Genomic DNA, 17,270 nt, shown 5'->3' on the forward strand with positions numbered 1-17,270 from the left:
ATGGAGAATTTCCAAAAATTTTCTAGGAATGCCATCTGCGATATGTTCCAAATGTTTTAAGCATTCTATACTATCTTTTAATCAATGAAATTTCACAAATACTTATGCAGACATTATGCAAACATTGTTCCTTTCATTTTTCTTTTTTTCTGTTTTCTTTCAGTACACAGCCGAGAAGGTTAACATTCTTAAATTTATTGTTAATGTTTTTACTGTTCCAAACAGCCCCAACTCGTTCCTGCCTTAAATTCTTAAAACCCCTGTAATCTATTATAATTATACAGTGTCCCAAAAATGTTGAACTTCCTCGAAAGGAGTGACACAAATTTTATTCTTGAACTTCTTAAAAATTAGTTGACAAGCATATTATCGTGCATCAAGCCACGATAAGTGGTAATAAATGTTCAATGATGATGACAGATAGGCAACGCCGCAAGGATTGCAGGACACGTTTCTCGAAGCGACTCGTAAAAACTAATTTTGTTGAAGCGACGCAAGATATATTTGTCTGATTCATGGCAACCAGCGAGTAGAATGCGCGCGGGCGATCGCGTTCGTGCACACGTGGGGCTATCGGGAATAGCACTTGCACTTTGTTATGCATTCCGCGAGTGGATGAAGTGGCTGTTGCGGGATTAATGCGCCGGTTTCTGCATTTGATGTCCTTCACCGAGGCTTAAGCACCATTCACGCGCTGACTTCTCCCACGTAAACCGTCCGCCATAATGCTAATACTGTTAATACTACGTTTTGTAAAGATTATAAATTTATTGTACCGTTGTTGGCGGCTGTACCGAACGTACGGGACTTTTCACGACTGCTTTTGCAAGCGGATTTCGATTCCACATTCGAGACATTCACGACTTTCAATCAAATTACTCTAATTTTCGCTACTGTGCTATTTTTACGATCTAGCTGTTCAAAACTTGATCTAATAAACCACGTTTTAAAAATCAGTATTGTTGTCTTCCACTTCCACTTCCATTGACGATCCATTTGCAAATTTCATTTGTTCACATTATGTTTCATTAACCTTTTAAACCTCCATAATAATTAACCCTTTGCATTCGGACCTGTTTTAACTGGAAAATTAAACACTTCTTTCGACCTGGAATACTTCCATTCTGTATGAATTCTTTTCTTTGCATGAATATGAAATTGATATAATACCTCACACAATACTTAAATGTTTAGTAATTGATTAGATACTAACATATTTAGTAATGACGCACAGTTTTTTTAAAAAATTTGTTTTTTAACATTGCATTGTCATTCAGTTCTGAGCTATATTTAAAGTTTCAAGTCTCTAGCTCTTCGGGAAGTGATTTAAAATACGATTAGAAGATTTGACGCATACAACAACGACAATGACAACATCGACAACTCGGCAAGCTAACATAAGCGTGGTAATAAAATGGCCGTGAAGGAAAAGGGGCAACGATTTAACCGCGCCACTTCCCTCCAGGGTGGATCGAACGTTTCAGAGACTGTCAAACAATTTTGAACGATCCCGCGTAATGGACAGACGGATAACTTTAATCCGGCGACCGCAGAAAAATCCCCAATCACGCGGGGTAAAACGCTCTCGAGAAACGAATTGCCCGGGCGGCGTTCGTCGTTCGGTTTTCCCGGCATCGACAGAACAATAAATTCCGCGCTATTTAATCACTCCCGGCAGAATGTAATAATAACGAACCCCGGCGATAATAACACGTGGACCGTCGGCAGCGTCGCACCACCCCCCCCCTCCCCCGTCGAACGGCCCCTTTCGGTGGTAGCTCCAATATTTTTGTCGAACTGACACCGGCGAATCGGCTTAATATCAGTTCACCGAGCGACACACACCGTATACATATATTCATGCGACGAAGGGGGGCACAACGTATATTCGCACGTATTTTGCGGCACACATTCCGCCACCGTGGCCTTGCCAACCTCCTCCTCCCCCACCCCGCTGCCAATTGTTCTACCATCGGTATAATACTTGACGTTCACTGTTTCGCGTGTTGTCCGCCTGCGAATGTTTTGTCTGGAAGCTTATGTGTATAACTGTGCCCCCCACCTCTCGAAACACACGCTCCTGTGGCCCCTTCAATTTGTCACGGACTTGTCAAATTTTTTCGTTTACATTGCCGCGCCCGGAGATCCGATTTGAGCGGAAAGAGGAAGAGCTGAAGAGAAGGGGACACGTGAGAGAGGAAGGTGAAGGCAGCAGGCAGCGAGATTGACGGAGAGAAAGATTGGGAGAGACCGAGAAGAGTGGGAGACGGATTATTCATTCATCTTTATAATTTCTGTTATTATTACATTTTCCTTGGCTCGAATTTTTTTGTAACAATTTCATCGGATGGTACGTTGAATTATTTTTCTTCAGACAATTCGTGTTCACCTCTGTGATTTCTGTTATGATTGTACTTTCTTGTATTCTAAATTTTCTGTACAATCATTTCTTTCAACCCCCTCTACATTTTTGTGAATCACTAAATGTCTATTGAATCATTTTCCTTTATATACCTTCATAATTTCTATTGATATTAAATTTTCCTTTATTCAAGCCTCTTTATAAATTTATAATCGAACTCCTTATCAATTTTTATAAATTCGTAAATTTCCCTTTATGTTTATAAAATCCCTTTATCTTAATAATTTCTACGAAATTTTCCTTCATTCAATTTTTTTATAGTAATTTAATTATAAATTTTCATATAAATTGCCAGATCTTTATAATTTCCACCATACAAATTTATTCAAACTTTTTGTATAACGATTTAGTCGAACCCTCGAGCGAGAATTATGGAGAGGGGTTGAAGGGTTGAAAATAATTACTGGCAGTGACAGAGAAGTTAACAAGGGAAGAAAAGAGAAGAAATTTGGCGTGCTGAACAGAGAACGGTAGAAAAGAATTGAGAGCAAGATAAATTGATGGAGAAAAAATGTGGAAATGTAAGGGTGGAAAAACAGTTTGTGGCCGGAAAACAAAAATTGAATCACCTGTAAGAGCCTGGCATAACCATTCGTAACAGCTCCAGTTCATTAAACACACATCCCACACATTTTCCAAGGGATTCGCAATCACATCCAGGATACCATGGAGAACCACTGCGATCGAGAGTCGCGGGTCGCGGGTGAGAGATGTATTAAAGACGGAAACCCGATCTGTTTACCGGCCACTTTTTCCTACCGTTTCATCTGACCAAGCGGTTTTTTAACTAGTCCATTGATCGCTGGCTCCCCGAGACAATCTTTTTTGCGAGATGTTCGCGAAAGTCTCGCGACCGTCGTCGTCCCCGTGCGTGTTACAGGATCAAGGAGGAGACAGGAGGAGCGAGAAAAAACGAAGAGGGCAAGAAGCGAAGCTGCCGGTGAGCGTTCGCGAGATGAAGAGGGATGAATGAAATATATCCGCGTTGAAAAAAGGGTCCTGGGGAAAAAAGTTCAAGGAGGGCGAAATATGTCGACGAATTGGCGAGAGAACACGCGCGATTTAAAAAAACACATCGAAAAAGATTGGCTGCAAAAAGGCGCGACTCGAGAGATTAGCGGCACACAAAACGATCTCGATCATCGGTTCAACTGCATGCTGATGCTGTTCATCAAAGATTTTCGAAATTCGATGCGAGGAATGCAAGTGGAACGAATAGATTAAATTATTATTAAGAATTGTATACATCGCGATGTATTACTTTCAACTTATTAATATTCTGAACCCTCGGACTGCTGCGAGTTCTATGCCGGAGTCATTTCTGACTAGACAGCAGATCTTTATGCAAAATAAAAATTTTCTACCCGACATACAACAAACTGGAGTCAAATGGAAATTTATTTTCTTTCTTCACCGTTTGCACGCGAATGGCGAGTCTGAGGCGCCACTAAAAATTGCCATACCATTGTTCAAAACAGATTTAACATTATTAAATTTGTCTGTATTCTATAAATTGTATAAATGCTCAACTGTTATATAAGGAAACATGTTCAATTTGATGTGAACAATGTAAAAAAGGTTACATGGAACAAAATTGATCTGGGTTGGAACAAATATCATGATATTGGAATTAAAATTGCTTCGCGAGTGCAAAGGGTTAATATATTTGATAGGTCGACAATAATATAATAGTATTTTTAAATATTGGGTTGGCAAATAAGTTCGTTCGGTTTTTTACAGTGGAATAAATCACAAAAACCGAACGAGCTTATTTGCCGACCCAATACTTCGAATGTATTTACTATTTTTGGTTACACCTTCCCATTTTTCTCACAAATTCGTACAATCCGCTATCTATTTCTGACCCACACCAATATTTTCACCGATACAATTTTATTCCGATATCAGACGATTGTTATTTTGACTTCGCTGAGAATCCACGAGAGTACGAGCTATCATTATTCTTCACAATCGATGCAGAATAATTTTATTCTGCATGACGAGATCCGCTATAAACTAAATGTAAATACATCAGCGTTCTCGAGTTCCCATAACGCCCCCATTGTTTCGTACCACGCGCGCACACATTTTTGCTGCAAACGCGTAAAATCCGGTGTGATCGGAATTTAGAATGAAATTCTAATGGATCGACAATCGACTGCGCGAGAGCTACGCTGCGCCTCGGGTGGATTCGCTAATGGATATAATAATGCAGTCGGATAGCTGTCGCATTAATTCATCAGAGCGGATTTTTTCGTTATCGCGACAAATTCGGACACGGCATCGTTATCGGCGATTAATTCCAACTATTTGTACGCACCGGGTCAGCTTATGAGCTCGGGGCTCGATCGATTAACACGTTTCGGTATCCGCTAATGGACCGAGTCCATGAATAACGTCACCTTCCCGTTTCGTTCTTCCCCTTTCGTCCTTTTATACCTCGGCGGTCGTTAACGCGCGAGATCCACGCCACCCGATTAACCGTAATTCACTGTAATTTTCGAGTAACTGTTTCGTGCACGCGTGTCGCGTCGCGTCGCCCCGAAGCCTGATTTCCGGCGAGGAACTCGGAACTGCGCGCTGTAAACACAGAAACTGTCGCGCGTCGTTCGCCCCAAAGCTTTCCGACGATTTAATCGACGAGGAGAACAGTCAGGGATCTGTTTATTGTTCTCACTGTAACACGATGTTGCGCGAGTTATTCGCTACGAATGTCTTTTTTTTCGATTGCGCGAACTTCCAGGAGTTGCCACGTTTCGGCGGAGACTTGCATCGATTGGGGGATAAATGGAGCTTGTAGCTAGTCTCTTCGGGATTCCGATGGCGGCAAAATTGCTGAGATAGTCGGTTATTTACCCGAGACTTGCAGCGGTCGAGGGACGATGTTCCACAAAGCGAAAAACTGTAGTTACGAACTTGTCCCCGGTGAAAATAATATTAAGATAATACGACTTGCGTCTTTATTTTACGGAGAATTAATTTTTAAGGGAGATACCCCCGGAGCCTGTTCTTTTCTTCAAGATTTCAAGGAGAACAAAATCCTTCAAACTTTCGACGATTCACCAGAGACTCGCAGTGATCGAGAAGCTGGTAAATATTTTATAAAGTCGCTGTAACTCTCGAATAAATCTTGAAAAATCGAATAAACGTTCGTATTGACCCTCACCGTACCTCTTCATATTGCTATGAACTTCTGGGACTTGTAGCAGGTCACTAGGGACCTGCTTCGAGTAGGGGATAAGGAATCACTGGTCCAATCCTTGAAGATTCCAATGGCGAAAGAATTTCGAAGATCTGCAGCGATCAACCAGGGACTTGCTGGGTCTAAAGATGACCGCTCCGCTATCTGCCTGCTAATTACGAAGCAGCTGTACGAGGCGACACATCGGGTTCATGCAATATTTAATGCTCATCAGATTTTTCCCGGACGGTGTGCTTTCGGTCGCGAGATAAGCGGCTGTGGATTTAAGAAGGTTACACGTTTCTTTCCGCCCCGAATCATTTCTCAGCGTCGGATCTAGCAGGAGGCGTTATCATTTCAGTGTTCTTGCCCCTCCCGGCATAATTCATTGTGTCGCGCGCGATAATGTAACCCCGGGGTCGCGTTCTCCGAGCGACCTGCATCACGAAGAGAGAGAGAGAGAGAGAGAGACAAACAAACCCGTGTAAGGTTGAACTGTGTACAGACACGGTAGCTCGTACGAAAGTGTTCCATCCGAAAGGATCTGCACCCTTTATCGGACAGAACAAGAGACTATTTTTAACACGGTGAAGGGGCGACCAACCGCGGATTAACGCGACGCGGAATTTCGCTGTCCCGGTTAATTGCTTTCCTCTCTTTCTCCATCTCTTTTTACCACTCGCTTTTTTTTGTGTTTTCAATCGATACGCCACCAGCAAAAGGATTTATTCTCTCCGCTTTACCGACGTCCATCGGGGAAACAATGAAATCCGAGTTCGCTGGCCGGCCTTATCGCGACGCGCGAATTTTATCTGTGCAACGCGGACCTCGCGTCATTAAATTGATCGCGAATCCATGCTCGATCTGCTTTCATCGCGCGACGGCTCCAACATTTTTTACAATCAACCCTCGATCTGGCAAGGGGGTGTCCGGACGATTTCGAACAGTTTGTGAAATTCATGCCGAAAATTCTTGTCACAATCTCAGTTCAGAATGTTCGAAGGACTTGTATGGGTTTTTTGTCGGAACTTCTCCGAGTACCAGTTTTGATTTTATTATTGATTTTATTCTTGATTTTATCCTTGATTTTATTCTTGATTTTATTCTGGATTTTATTCTTGATTTTATTCTGGATTTCATTCTGGATTTTATTCTTGATTTTATCCTTGATTTTATTCTTGATTTTATTCTGGATTTTATTCTTGATTTTATTCTGGATTTCATTCTGGATTTTATTCTTGATTTTATTCCATTAAGTATCTATTGATTTTATTCTTGATTTTATCCTTGATTTTATTCTTGATTTCATTCTGGATTTTATTCTTGATTTTATACCATTAAGTATCTATTGATTTTATTCTTGATTTCATTCTTGATTTCATTCTATTAAATATATATTGATTTCATTCACGATTTTATTCTATTAAATATATATTGATTGTATTCTTAATTTTATTCTTGATTTTATTCTATTATTAGATATACATATATTGATTTTATTCTAGTAAATATATATTGATATTTTATTCTATTAAATATATATTGAATTTATTCTTGATTTTATTCTATTAAATATATGTTGATTTAATTCTTGATTTTATTCTATTAAATATATGTATATTGATTGTATTCTTAATTGTATTCTTGATGTTATTCTTGATTTTATATGCTATTAAATATTGATTTCATTCTTGATTTTATTCCATTAAATATATAATATATTGATTGTATTCTTGATGTTATTCATGATTTTATTCTATTAAGTATATATTGATTTTATTCTTGATTTTATTCTAGTAAATGTACATTGATTTTATTCTTTATGATTGATATAAAACAATCATTTTTTAAATTTTACTTTATTCGAGGATCGTGGAAAGTGCTGCAGCATCTTGCGAACGATTAGGATACCGGTCCCCCATTGTCACCCGGCGAAGTACCCGAAGAATGTAGAAACCCGTGTGTGTCGAGGACGTGTTGCAATTGCAGTTAGCCTCATCGGGGGCCCAGTTGACGTGCTAATGCCGTGGTGTCAACACGGGGATCTCTCTCTCCGCGAGCCTCGCTGTTCATTACACGCGACGGTGAACACTTTGCATCTGAATACCGGTAACGAGCACTTACGTTCAACGAGGCTTTGTTTAAATTAATCCGCGGCCCCTCCCGGAGAAATCGATACGCAGTCGCCACCGCCTCCACCTCCTCCTCCTCCTCCTCCGCCGCTACGCCGCGTTTCGTAACGCCGTGCCGTTTCATCCGATAACTGTTTGTAAGTTTAACTGTATACACTCCGGTATAATTGAGCGATCCGCTGAATAGACGAATTACCGTCGAACAGAACCCCGGAGAGCTTTTCGTGTGATTAAAAATCCTTTATCCCCTTTCAATCTTTCCTCCGCGGCTGGAAAATGTTCACTTGCCGTTCGATTTCAAAGGGAATTCTTCGATTCCTGCACTCATTCAATCGGGTTTTGCTGTTTCAGAAATGTTATATACTGCGGTTTAATATAGCAATACTTATTACCAGCCTGCGGATGTTTATGCAATTTTTATAGACAAATTCCAAAAACGTGGAATGGAATGAAATCCTATTTTTCATGCGAACAGCCTTTGCAGATCTGAAGCAAATAAAAATCGTACTGAATTCTATCGAATTTTATTGATAGCGTTTTTATTACTCTGTCCCTGAAATCTTTTTGTACGACTACATTCCTTGATCGAAAACACAAATTTTGAAAAAGTCGTTGCCTTACACCCCCAACTTTCAGGGCTATTTTCATCCCCTTAACACGAATGTCAGCAGCTAAAAAAAGATACGCGTCAAATATTTTTCAGCTAACTATATCCTCCATAAATTAAATAATCTTCTAATCTATTAGGTATACACATATTAATAAACACGCGACGCTAGTTTGCGTCCTTGACACGGACTATCTCTCCCGGTGATTAACAATGCGGCCTCTTAATTGAAAATAAATTATCCCCGCGGAGAGGGGAAGTGAATTAGCATCGGTCGACGAATCGTCGATTTAATTGGCAACCGGTCTCGAGGCGTTTGATCGTCGATCGCAATTAGACAACGAGAATAGAGTACATAACGCGCGAAAGAATTCGTCGCCCCGTGGTTCGATTATTCCTGACACGGAGAAAGGATGAATCGATAAACAGAGAGAGAAAGAGAAAGGGAGATGTTAATCGGGAAGAAAAGGAGAAGACGAGACTGAGAGAGAAAAAAAAGGGACGATAATGAGTCACAAATGAGAAAACTCCGATATCGGGGGCCCACATTGTACTATCATGCCTTTCATCCGGCTTTTTCTCGCCTCTCGCGCGTTTCCTCCGTTTTCCCTGACTTTCCTCTCCCTCCACGCCTGCCCTTTTCTTCGGGGAACTAACGCCACCACTCTGAATCCCACCCCCGCAATCCCTATCATCGGGTTTTCCCGTTTCTGTTTCATTTTCCTGCCGTCCCGCCAGGTTCCTTAGGTTTCTCGAGCACTCTTCCGCTCGTTTCCGCGACTCTTTTGTAGTTCCACATGGTAAATAAGTAAGTAGCGGGGACAATGAGCTGGGCTCGTCGCTTCCCCTCGATTGTATCCCCCATGGCTCGTTCAAAGGGGGCGGAATCGTCGATGTTCTTCGAATGACACTTCACGACCTTTCTCCGCCGAATCCGGGTCACTCCCGACCCGCAAAGCAACATCTATTGTTCATTACACTGTCCTTTAAACTGCTCCATGTCTTATAGATTTTTCAAGTACAGTAATCTTTAATTATTCACGGAAAATTTCATATCGATGGATCATTTTTAGTTTTTCTAAATTAATACGAAATGGTTAGGTTGCTGTGACACCTGTTAATTTATGAGTAGACTGCGGAACTTGGGCAGTGTTACCAGACAGGGGTAATCGAAAACGAATTGGGGGAATACAAGTATAGGGACTGAACGGTGGAATAGAATAGTGGAAGGGGATAAAGGTGGAGAGCCTGGACGGGGAAATAAAGTTGAAACCAACTTCATTCTGGCATCACTGAACTTGGGTAAACTTTACTTTACCTAAAAAATGAGTACTTTCTCCTACGAATTATGATGCATTTGGTATGTAATGCAGTAGATTTGTAGCCGGTGCGGATGCAGATCGATGTCTCGATCCTCTAGGATCAATAGTTGAGGAGTTACGGTCGCTTAAAGTTGAGCAATCTGCAGTGTTTTTGATAGGTAAGGGCCCCGCCATATTTGTTTGTAGTGACGACCACGACATGCTTACCTAGCCGCCCCCTAATCCTAACCACCTCGGTAAGCGGCGTGCGACCGTCACTACAAACCAATATGGCGCGCCCTTACCTGTCAAAAACACTGCAGATTGCTCAACTTTAACCGACCATAACTCCTCAACTATTGATCCTAGAGGCTCGAAACTTCGACTGCATCCGCGCCGAGTACAAATCTAGTGTTTTACATACCAAATACATCATAATTCGTAGGAGAAGTGCACAAATTTTGGGTCCGGTACAGTAAAGAGCAGCCCTTCATACGAAATAAAAATGGTTTGCATCAGCTACGACAAACAAGAGCCAAGTAATAATGTTCATAAGCTGCAAATAATACGTTGAAGTTTTAAAATTTTATTTAATTTGTCCACTGTTTTAAATCGCAACTACCCATTGTTGTCTTAAATGCATAAAACCCGCAGTCTATGAGGAATAAGACTGTTTACGAGATACAATGGTTACTAGACTGCGGGTTTTATGCATTTATGACAAAAATGGACACGTACAATTTGGAGCAGTGGACATGTTAAAAATATTTAAGATCATCAACGTATTGCTTCCAGCTTAATAGGATAATTAAAAGAAGAGTACAATTTTTATTTGGCTCCTGTTTCCTGCAATCAATGCAAACATTTTTTGTTTTGCATAAAGATAATGTTTCCACCATCCGACGAGCAGTGGGATTAACAATAAAATGATTAGCGCAACAGAAGGCGGAAGAGCCGCGAGCCTAATGTTGCCGAGGACCAGTCCGGCGCTGCCATAAACGGTGGTCGTTCGATAACGAGGCGTCGCTCGAGTAGCTCGCGCTATCAACGAAGAAATGGTGCATAAATGTCCGGCGATAGGAGAGAGATTTCCACCAATAATTTTCCTCGGGCAATTAGCATGTTTACGAGCGCGCGAACAGGCATCTGGTCGTCTATGGTTGCCTTTACGGGCCGGGATTGAGGCCGCGGCGCGCTGCGTGTAGAAACGGACACGCGGTTATGGTTGGCGAGGACGCATGGCCGTGGCACGCGCTTATCCACCTGGACAGAACACGATCGCACACGTGTGTGATCAATCACGGTGATCCGGAAAGAACCGTGTTTCCAGTTATTTCGATGCTAATAAATACCTGATTATCTAATCAACGCCATTGTGCTCTCGCCACGAGGCTCGTATTTCTGTTTCGTGATCACGGACCTCGCGAACGGACAATTGTTGCACTTTCATGCGAACAATTTACCCGAGCGTACAGGTACCTACGCGTGCGGCTGCTAATGCCATGTTCCGAGAACGGTTTCCGTGACGAAGTCGTTTGTAAATCAGCCCGTTGCGATTTGATTGGGGCTTGCGGCGATCAAAGAGTCGCTCTGCCACGCCGTAGATCTTAATTTCGAACGACGGATTTACTTGAATGCGTGGCTCTTTGTTTTAAGCAAATCACGGAAAGAACTTTTTAAGGACTTGTCGCAGCGAAACGAGTTGCTCGAACGCGGAGATCTCTATTCGAAGATTACGATTGCGGAGATTATTCTGGGACTTGCAGCGGCAAGGATCTATGTTTGGAGATTGTAATCGCGAAGACGATATTCTCGGACTTGCAGCGATCGAGTGGAAGCTTGCGGCGTGCGGAGTAGACAAGGGGATCGTAGAAATCGATTAGAGGTTCAACTATTTCATTTAAAGCTTTAATAGAGTGGCATGCAATAATGGAGCTGATGGTATTCCAATCGACTTGTCCGATGAGAAAAACGGATATACGTCGCGAGACAATTCCGCTCTCGCGCTGTCCAAGAAAATCGTCAACCCGTGAAACGAGGCACGTTAATTGTTTCTATAATTATTCATAGCCGTTCGAATCTGAAAAAACGAAATCCAATCGGCTATAAATTATACACCGCGCGCACAAACCGTCCGCTCGTCCTCGCTCCCGCGTTCGACCGTTCTTGCCCATGACAGTTAATTTCCAGTTTTATTGCCGTATCGATCCGTAATTAAATTGCATCGAACAACGGGCGACACTTTTATGCGACGTGCTCTCTTTCTCTTACTCTCGAACGGTGCAACGGCGGCGTTCGTAAAATTCCGCGAACGATTTTATTGCCGTACATTCGTTAATCCCTTGTTTAATAACGTGGCGCGGCGGCCGGTTTATTCGCGATTTCCGCGGTCACCGGCAAATCAAATTTTGGTTTACGTATTAATAACACGCGGTATTACAATTCAATGGAGATGGCCTGGTCGATGACAGTCGGCTTTTTAATGGCCGAGGGTCCATGGGGAATTGTTTAATGGTGTTCCCTCTCGCGTGACAGCCTTTTTACAGAACCGTGCCGATGTAATTAAAAATATAATACTGATTTGTCTCACTTGTCCCGATTATTCCGTCGAGCTGTTTGATCACGGACAAAAGAGGCAGCAATACCATTTTTTGTAACGAATCCCCCCGTAGCGTCTCGCGCCGATGCGCAACAAGGAAAACTGGCCTTCCACGCTCCATACGGGGTCGGGCCAATTTGAATATAAAAGGGTTAAGTGTTCTGGCGAACGTGCGGGGAATAACGAGTTCGCGGAATAATATTTTCGCGGAAGCAGATTGCACGTCGAATACCCGACAATCGACCTAAACAATCGCATACAATTGGCATCGTTCACGTAGCTCTACTCTTTCACAGTTTACCAGAAAGATTTATCACAATACATGTGTTGTACAGTTCGGTTTTAATCTTTTTTGGAGTTGAAGCTTTTTGCAGTTGAATTTTTTTGCAATTGAATTTTTTTGCAAGTTGAATTTGTTTGGAGTTGAATTTGTTTGGAGTTGAATCTGTTTGCAGTTGAATTTGTTTGCAGTTGAATCTGTTTGCAGTCGAATTATTTTGCAATTGAATTTTTTTGCTGTATCCACTTATACTGGAAATTTAGTGTGCTTCATTCGCAAACTGTTGCCTTCACCGATAATATAAACAAGTAGATCAAATTCAAACCTCAGATTCACGAAGAATTTAAAAATACTGCTGTATTATTTCGGATTGTTGAACTGATTAAGAAATAACCGTGTACAAACCTTTGCAATGAATGCAACCAATTTTTATTTTGCATAAAAATTACGTTACTTACGGATGTGTTACTTGTCTGACGTTGAACAGACAAGAGCCTTGAACGGATTGTTCAGCAATTCGGTGGGAGAACAACAACGCGTACGCCGAGCATAATCGATCCTTTTTTCCCGCGGTTCAACAAGGATTCTTTGCAAAGAGGAAGAACAAGGATTCTTTGCAAAGAGGAAGAATGCTCGAGCCGCTGAAAAGCGGAGAAGGAATTTTCAGAGAACTCCAGACAGAGACGAGGTGACTCTATTTACGAAAGCGAAACTCTCGTTTTATCCGTTTCGTCACGAGGTGATAGGATAACGTCGACGATGATCCGATTTTGATACTCCCAGTCTGTTAGAGCTCGATAAAATGAACCAGTCTTCCTTCAGAGTCGTATCCAGCTCTCGATGACAATTTAATAAATCCTTTATGCGCGCGGTTACAGGCGGTCACGGCCAGCCACAGCACCAGCGCGGCGCGGAGAAAGTTACGAGGCGTAATCGAATCAGAATTTTATGACTCATCGCTCGCTCAATTGTGTTATTCCGTGGCACGTTAAGTAATAAACACGAACGGAATCGCTTGTTGCGCCGTTCCATCACGACGCACAGTGGTCCGGGCGACCGATCTTGCAGTCGATTTGGTAAAAAATGATTAGCAATGCACCAAAATTTAAAAATGAACTTTTTGTAAAATGATACAATTCAGTGAATATGATTTTTCACTATTGTAAATCCTGCCGAACCTATTTAATGTTTAAAAAGATTTTTTTCTTAATTGGAGAGCATTCTTCTGACTTCAAAATTCATACCTCAATTTAGAATTACAGTTCGTTATATTTGTTAAGTAAATAATTTTGAATAGACTAATAAGAAAGTTGTCGAAGTTATTTCCTTCTGACATGGAGTATCTTGTTAGTTCCAAATAGTCGTGCATTTTTTCAAATTGGAATATTTTCTGTATACTTTTCCTCGTATGATGCCGCAAGAATCATTTCCAACCTCGTCCTTCTTCAGGAATTATTATTGTTTAAAGTGTCACAGATACTTCAGTGTAAACGTCCATCATCTTTATTAATTAGGGTCCCTGTTTAACCCTTTGCCCTCGAAGCAATTTTAATTCGAAAATCAAGACATTTCTTTCAACCTAGATCATTTTTATTCTATGTAATTTTTTTTACATTGTGTACATCAAATTTAACCAGTTTTCTCATATAATAGTTGAGCTTTTCACAATTTATAGAAAACTGACGAATTTAATAATATTACTGGCGCCTCAGACTCGCCATTCGAGTGCAAAGGGTTAAAAATCAACATTTTATGTATCCCATGATGGATTACTGTTCATGTCGAAACTGGAGATGATTTTTCAGGCGTTTCCGAGAGCGATACAAAAAAATCTTTCAAACAAAAATTAATCGATTAGCGATCTACAAATTTGAATACAAAAAGTTCTGTCAAAAATATTTATTCTATAAAAAATATATGCTTTTAACTTCGTATTATTGTAGCTGACGTCGAAACGAATCCAACCACATACATTGTTACACCCATAAACTTCCAAATAGCGTTAAAATCTTAATCAACTTGCAGATCGGCCGCCCGGACCACTGTGCGACGTTCGAAAGCAACAAGCGTCAATCCCCGGTAATCAAAAGTTCGGTTGAACCCCGTGAAAACCACCAACCCTGTCGATTCCCAGTCGACGACGACGGAAACGCTCTCGTCGTCTATTATTCAAACTGCGGAACGAGTTCGATCACGTGTCTTCGATTGCTCGACGTGACACGCCGCGCGAATATTCGCGATTGAATAGTCCGAGCGCGTTTTCGGAAATATTACCGCGAAATTCGGCGAGAAATTGTTTTTCCCCGAAACTGTACTTCGCCACAGATTTTGCAACCCGTCTGTCTTTCAAATATCAGCAATTTTATTAAAGAATGAATGTTTGAAAGTTAAAAATTTTATTTCGCTGTATAAACGAGTTTCATTTAACATTCCCGATTCATTTTCCCTCTGAAAAATCGTTCCTCTGTTTGCTCGCCGTAGTAACGATTTCATATTTCGCCAATTTTTTCATATTTTACTCCACGTTATCAACGAATTTCGTTCAATATCCTGGACTACTACTTCCGGGGAACTTTTATCCGCTTATATTTTCGGTAGTCGTGAAAAACTCGTATAAATTCGAAATGAAATTTCGAAATTCCACTGCACGGACATTCGAATCGAATGATTCGATCAACATTCTTCGCAATCGTCAACCGCAGTGCACAGTACTTGGAAAACGATTTAATAACAGTTAATTAAGCAAGAGTACTTCTCCCCCCCTTCGACTTTTTTGTTTAATTTCATTTCATTTAAGCGAAGATCCGGAGGAAAGAGGATTTCAGGTTGCCCGGGACCTGACCTGACCTAACCCGGTTCTTGTTCGTTCCCGTGGAAAGTCGCGACACCGAATCGCGAAAGTGTTTCATTAAAACAGATTTATTATTATTCGGGAACGCGGCCTTACTCGCGGAGATGAATTCTATCTGCTTGAACAGTCGTCCTCCTGGAATTTTTAACACGGCCTGCGAGTTAAATAGGTTCCAAGACTCGTCGAGTTTATGCAAAGTTCTGACCCATTTCCCCAACAGAGTGGACCGGGAAAGACAAGTGAAAACGTCATTTTTCGCCTACGATAAATGCCAATCGAAGCGATGAAAACTTTCTACGGAATATTTTTACATTGATGTTCTTCGAAATGAGTGTTAATTCGTCGAAAGAAATTCAACGAACAATAAATACGGAGAAGAGAAAGCGGAAACACTTTCGTTTCGGACTAATCTATTTTTCCGCTATTCTCGCGCAATTCAATTTCCGTACTCTCAAGTCTTTTTCGAAGCTCACCAGAGTCTCCTTGGCTGCGTCAACTCTCGTGTGTGTGTTTAAAAAGCGGCGGTACATACCTGCAACAGAGAAAATAAAACACAATTAACTCGAGCCCACAGATTTCTCACGGATAGCGGGGAAAAAAGGAGTAGATTTACGGACAGGCGGAGACCTGCTTGCGCGGACGCGTTAATGTCAGCGGGAAAGAACGCGTGCTTTATTGCGGAGGAGTGAGGGGAGAGGGAAAAAAACGAGCAAAGATATCGATCTACTACGCTGCTGTTCGAGCCGGCTCGTTGCAAAGTCCCGACTTAATTTCCAGAATATCAGCTCGCCGCTTGGTTTCAATATTAAGTAGTCTCTGCCGTTTTCCTTTCGTTTCCGCGGGGCCAACGATCGATCGCGACAAGAGTTTAATAACACCTCCCTTGTGCTTGTATTTTTAGCGACGGGACGTGCCGTGAATTTCTCGCCGGGAGCCAGCTGATTCAAAGCTGGTTGAAGTGTTCAGAGCACGCGATCTTTCGGACGCGCAAGTCCGCGGAAGACGGGTGCAAGTCCCGGAAATTTTTACGTTTTCGGAATCCTCGGGAAGCGGACTACGGGGTACGCTTATCCTCTCGCACGTGCAAGTCCCTGGAAGGGAGCTACAAGTCTCGGTAATGTTTCTGATTTCATCAGGCGTTTGAGGTCATGCACCTATACTTTCGTGATTAGAGTTTTCGGATGAAAGTTCTTAGCGAATGGCTGCAAGTCCCAGAAATTTGTGCGCTGTCTTATTGGTCAAGGGAAGGAGTAGAAACTCTGCTAAGTTTCTTTTCGATCTTGAGTCCCGAATGCGCGCAAGCGGCCGGGAAAACGTACGACCGAATCATAAAATTCGATAAAGTCGGAAAGTTAGCCGGGACTTGGCGGGCGTTTTACGCTCGTGCATCGACCAGTTCCATTCGAGGAGTACCAGAGGGAAATGCGGCGATTTAATAAAGCGAGAGGGAACGCAGGTGCGCCAACGTAAATCTTTGGAATACCTAATCACGAGCAACGATCCGAGAGTAACCTTTGATCCCGTCTGGTCGTGTAAACGAAAATGTATCTCGGAAAAAACTCCGAACTGTTTCGCACGGTATCGACGAGTTTAGAGAACAATTTCCACGTTGAATCATCTTCCGCAAACGACCGAGCATTTTCAATTTCGCCGGAGAGGCACACTTCAGCCCTGTATACACGCAACGTTAATGTTTCGTGACGCTATAATGTTCCATTATACGGGATTAAGATAATAGTATGAACATCAAACTGTCTACTTATATCGATCGCCGGCTTCTTCCTCCGTTTCGCTCTTGCATTACACTCTCTGCCACGCGAAATTTGCTGAACGTCTCGCGAAAACTGAATTGAATTCTACGCGAACAAATTGTTTCCTGTTTATTTGGCGAGCCTTA

At 41.8% G+C, this 17,270-nt stretch overlaps 1 protein-coding gene across 7 annotated transcripts in view; it reads right to left on the minus strand.

Moving 5' to 3' along the window:
• The window catches only part of LOC143215827 (uncharacterized), a 362,235-nt gene that overhangs the window by 134,739 nt on the left and 210,226 nt on the right, over nucleotides 1-17,270 (minus strand). For 2 of the 7 annotated variants that reach the window (XM_076438373.1, XM_076438374.1), the window contains exon 2: nucleotides 15,847-15,905. The exons of the other annotated variants lie outside the window; for them this stretch is intronic. In XM_076438373.1, coding sequence (XP_076294488.1) covers nucleotides 15,847-15,903 — 57 coding nt within the window. In that variant the 5' untranslated portion in view covers nucleotides 15,904-15,905. The remainder of the gene's footprint in view (nucleotides 1-15,846; nucleotides 15,906-17,270) is intronic. 7 annotated transcript variants of the gene reach the window in all.

The sequence above is a fragment of the Lasioglossum baleicum genome, chromosome 14 (genome assembly GCF_051020765.1).
Source record: "Lasioglossum baleicum chromosome 14, iyLasBale1, whole genome shotgun sequence".
In the NCBI taxonomy this organism is placed as follows: domain Eukaryota; kingdom Metazoa; phylum Arthropoda; class Insecta; order Hymenoptera; family Halictidae; genus Lasioglossum; species Lasioglossum baleicum.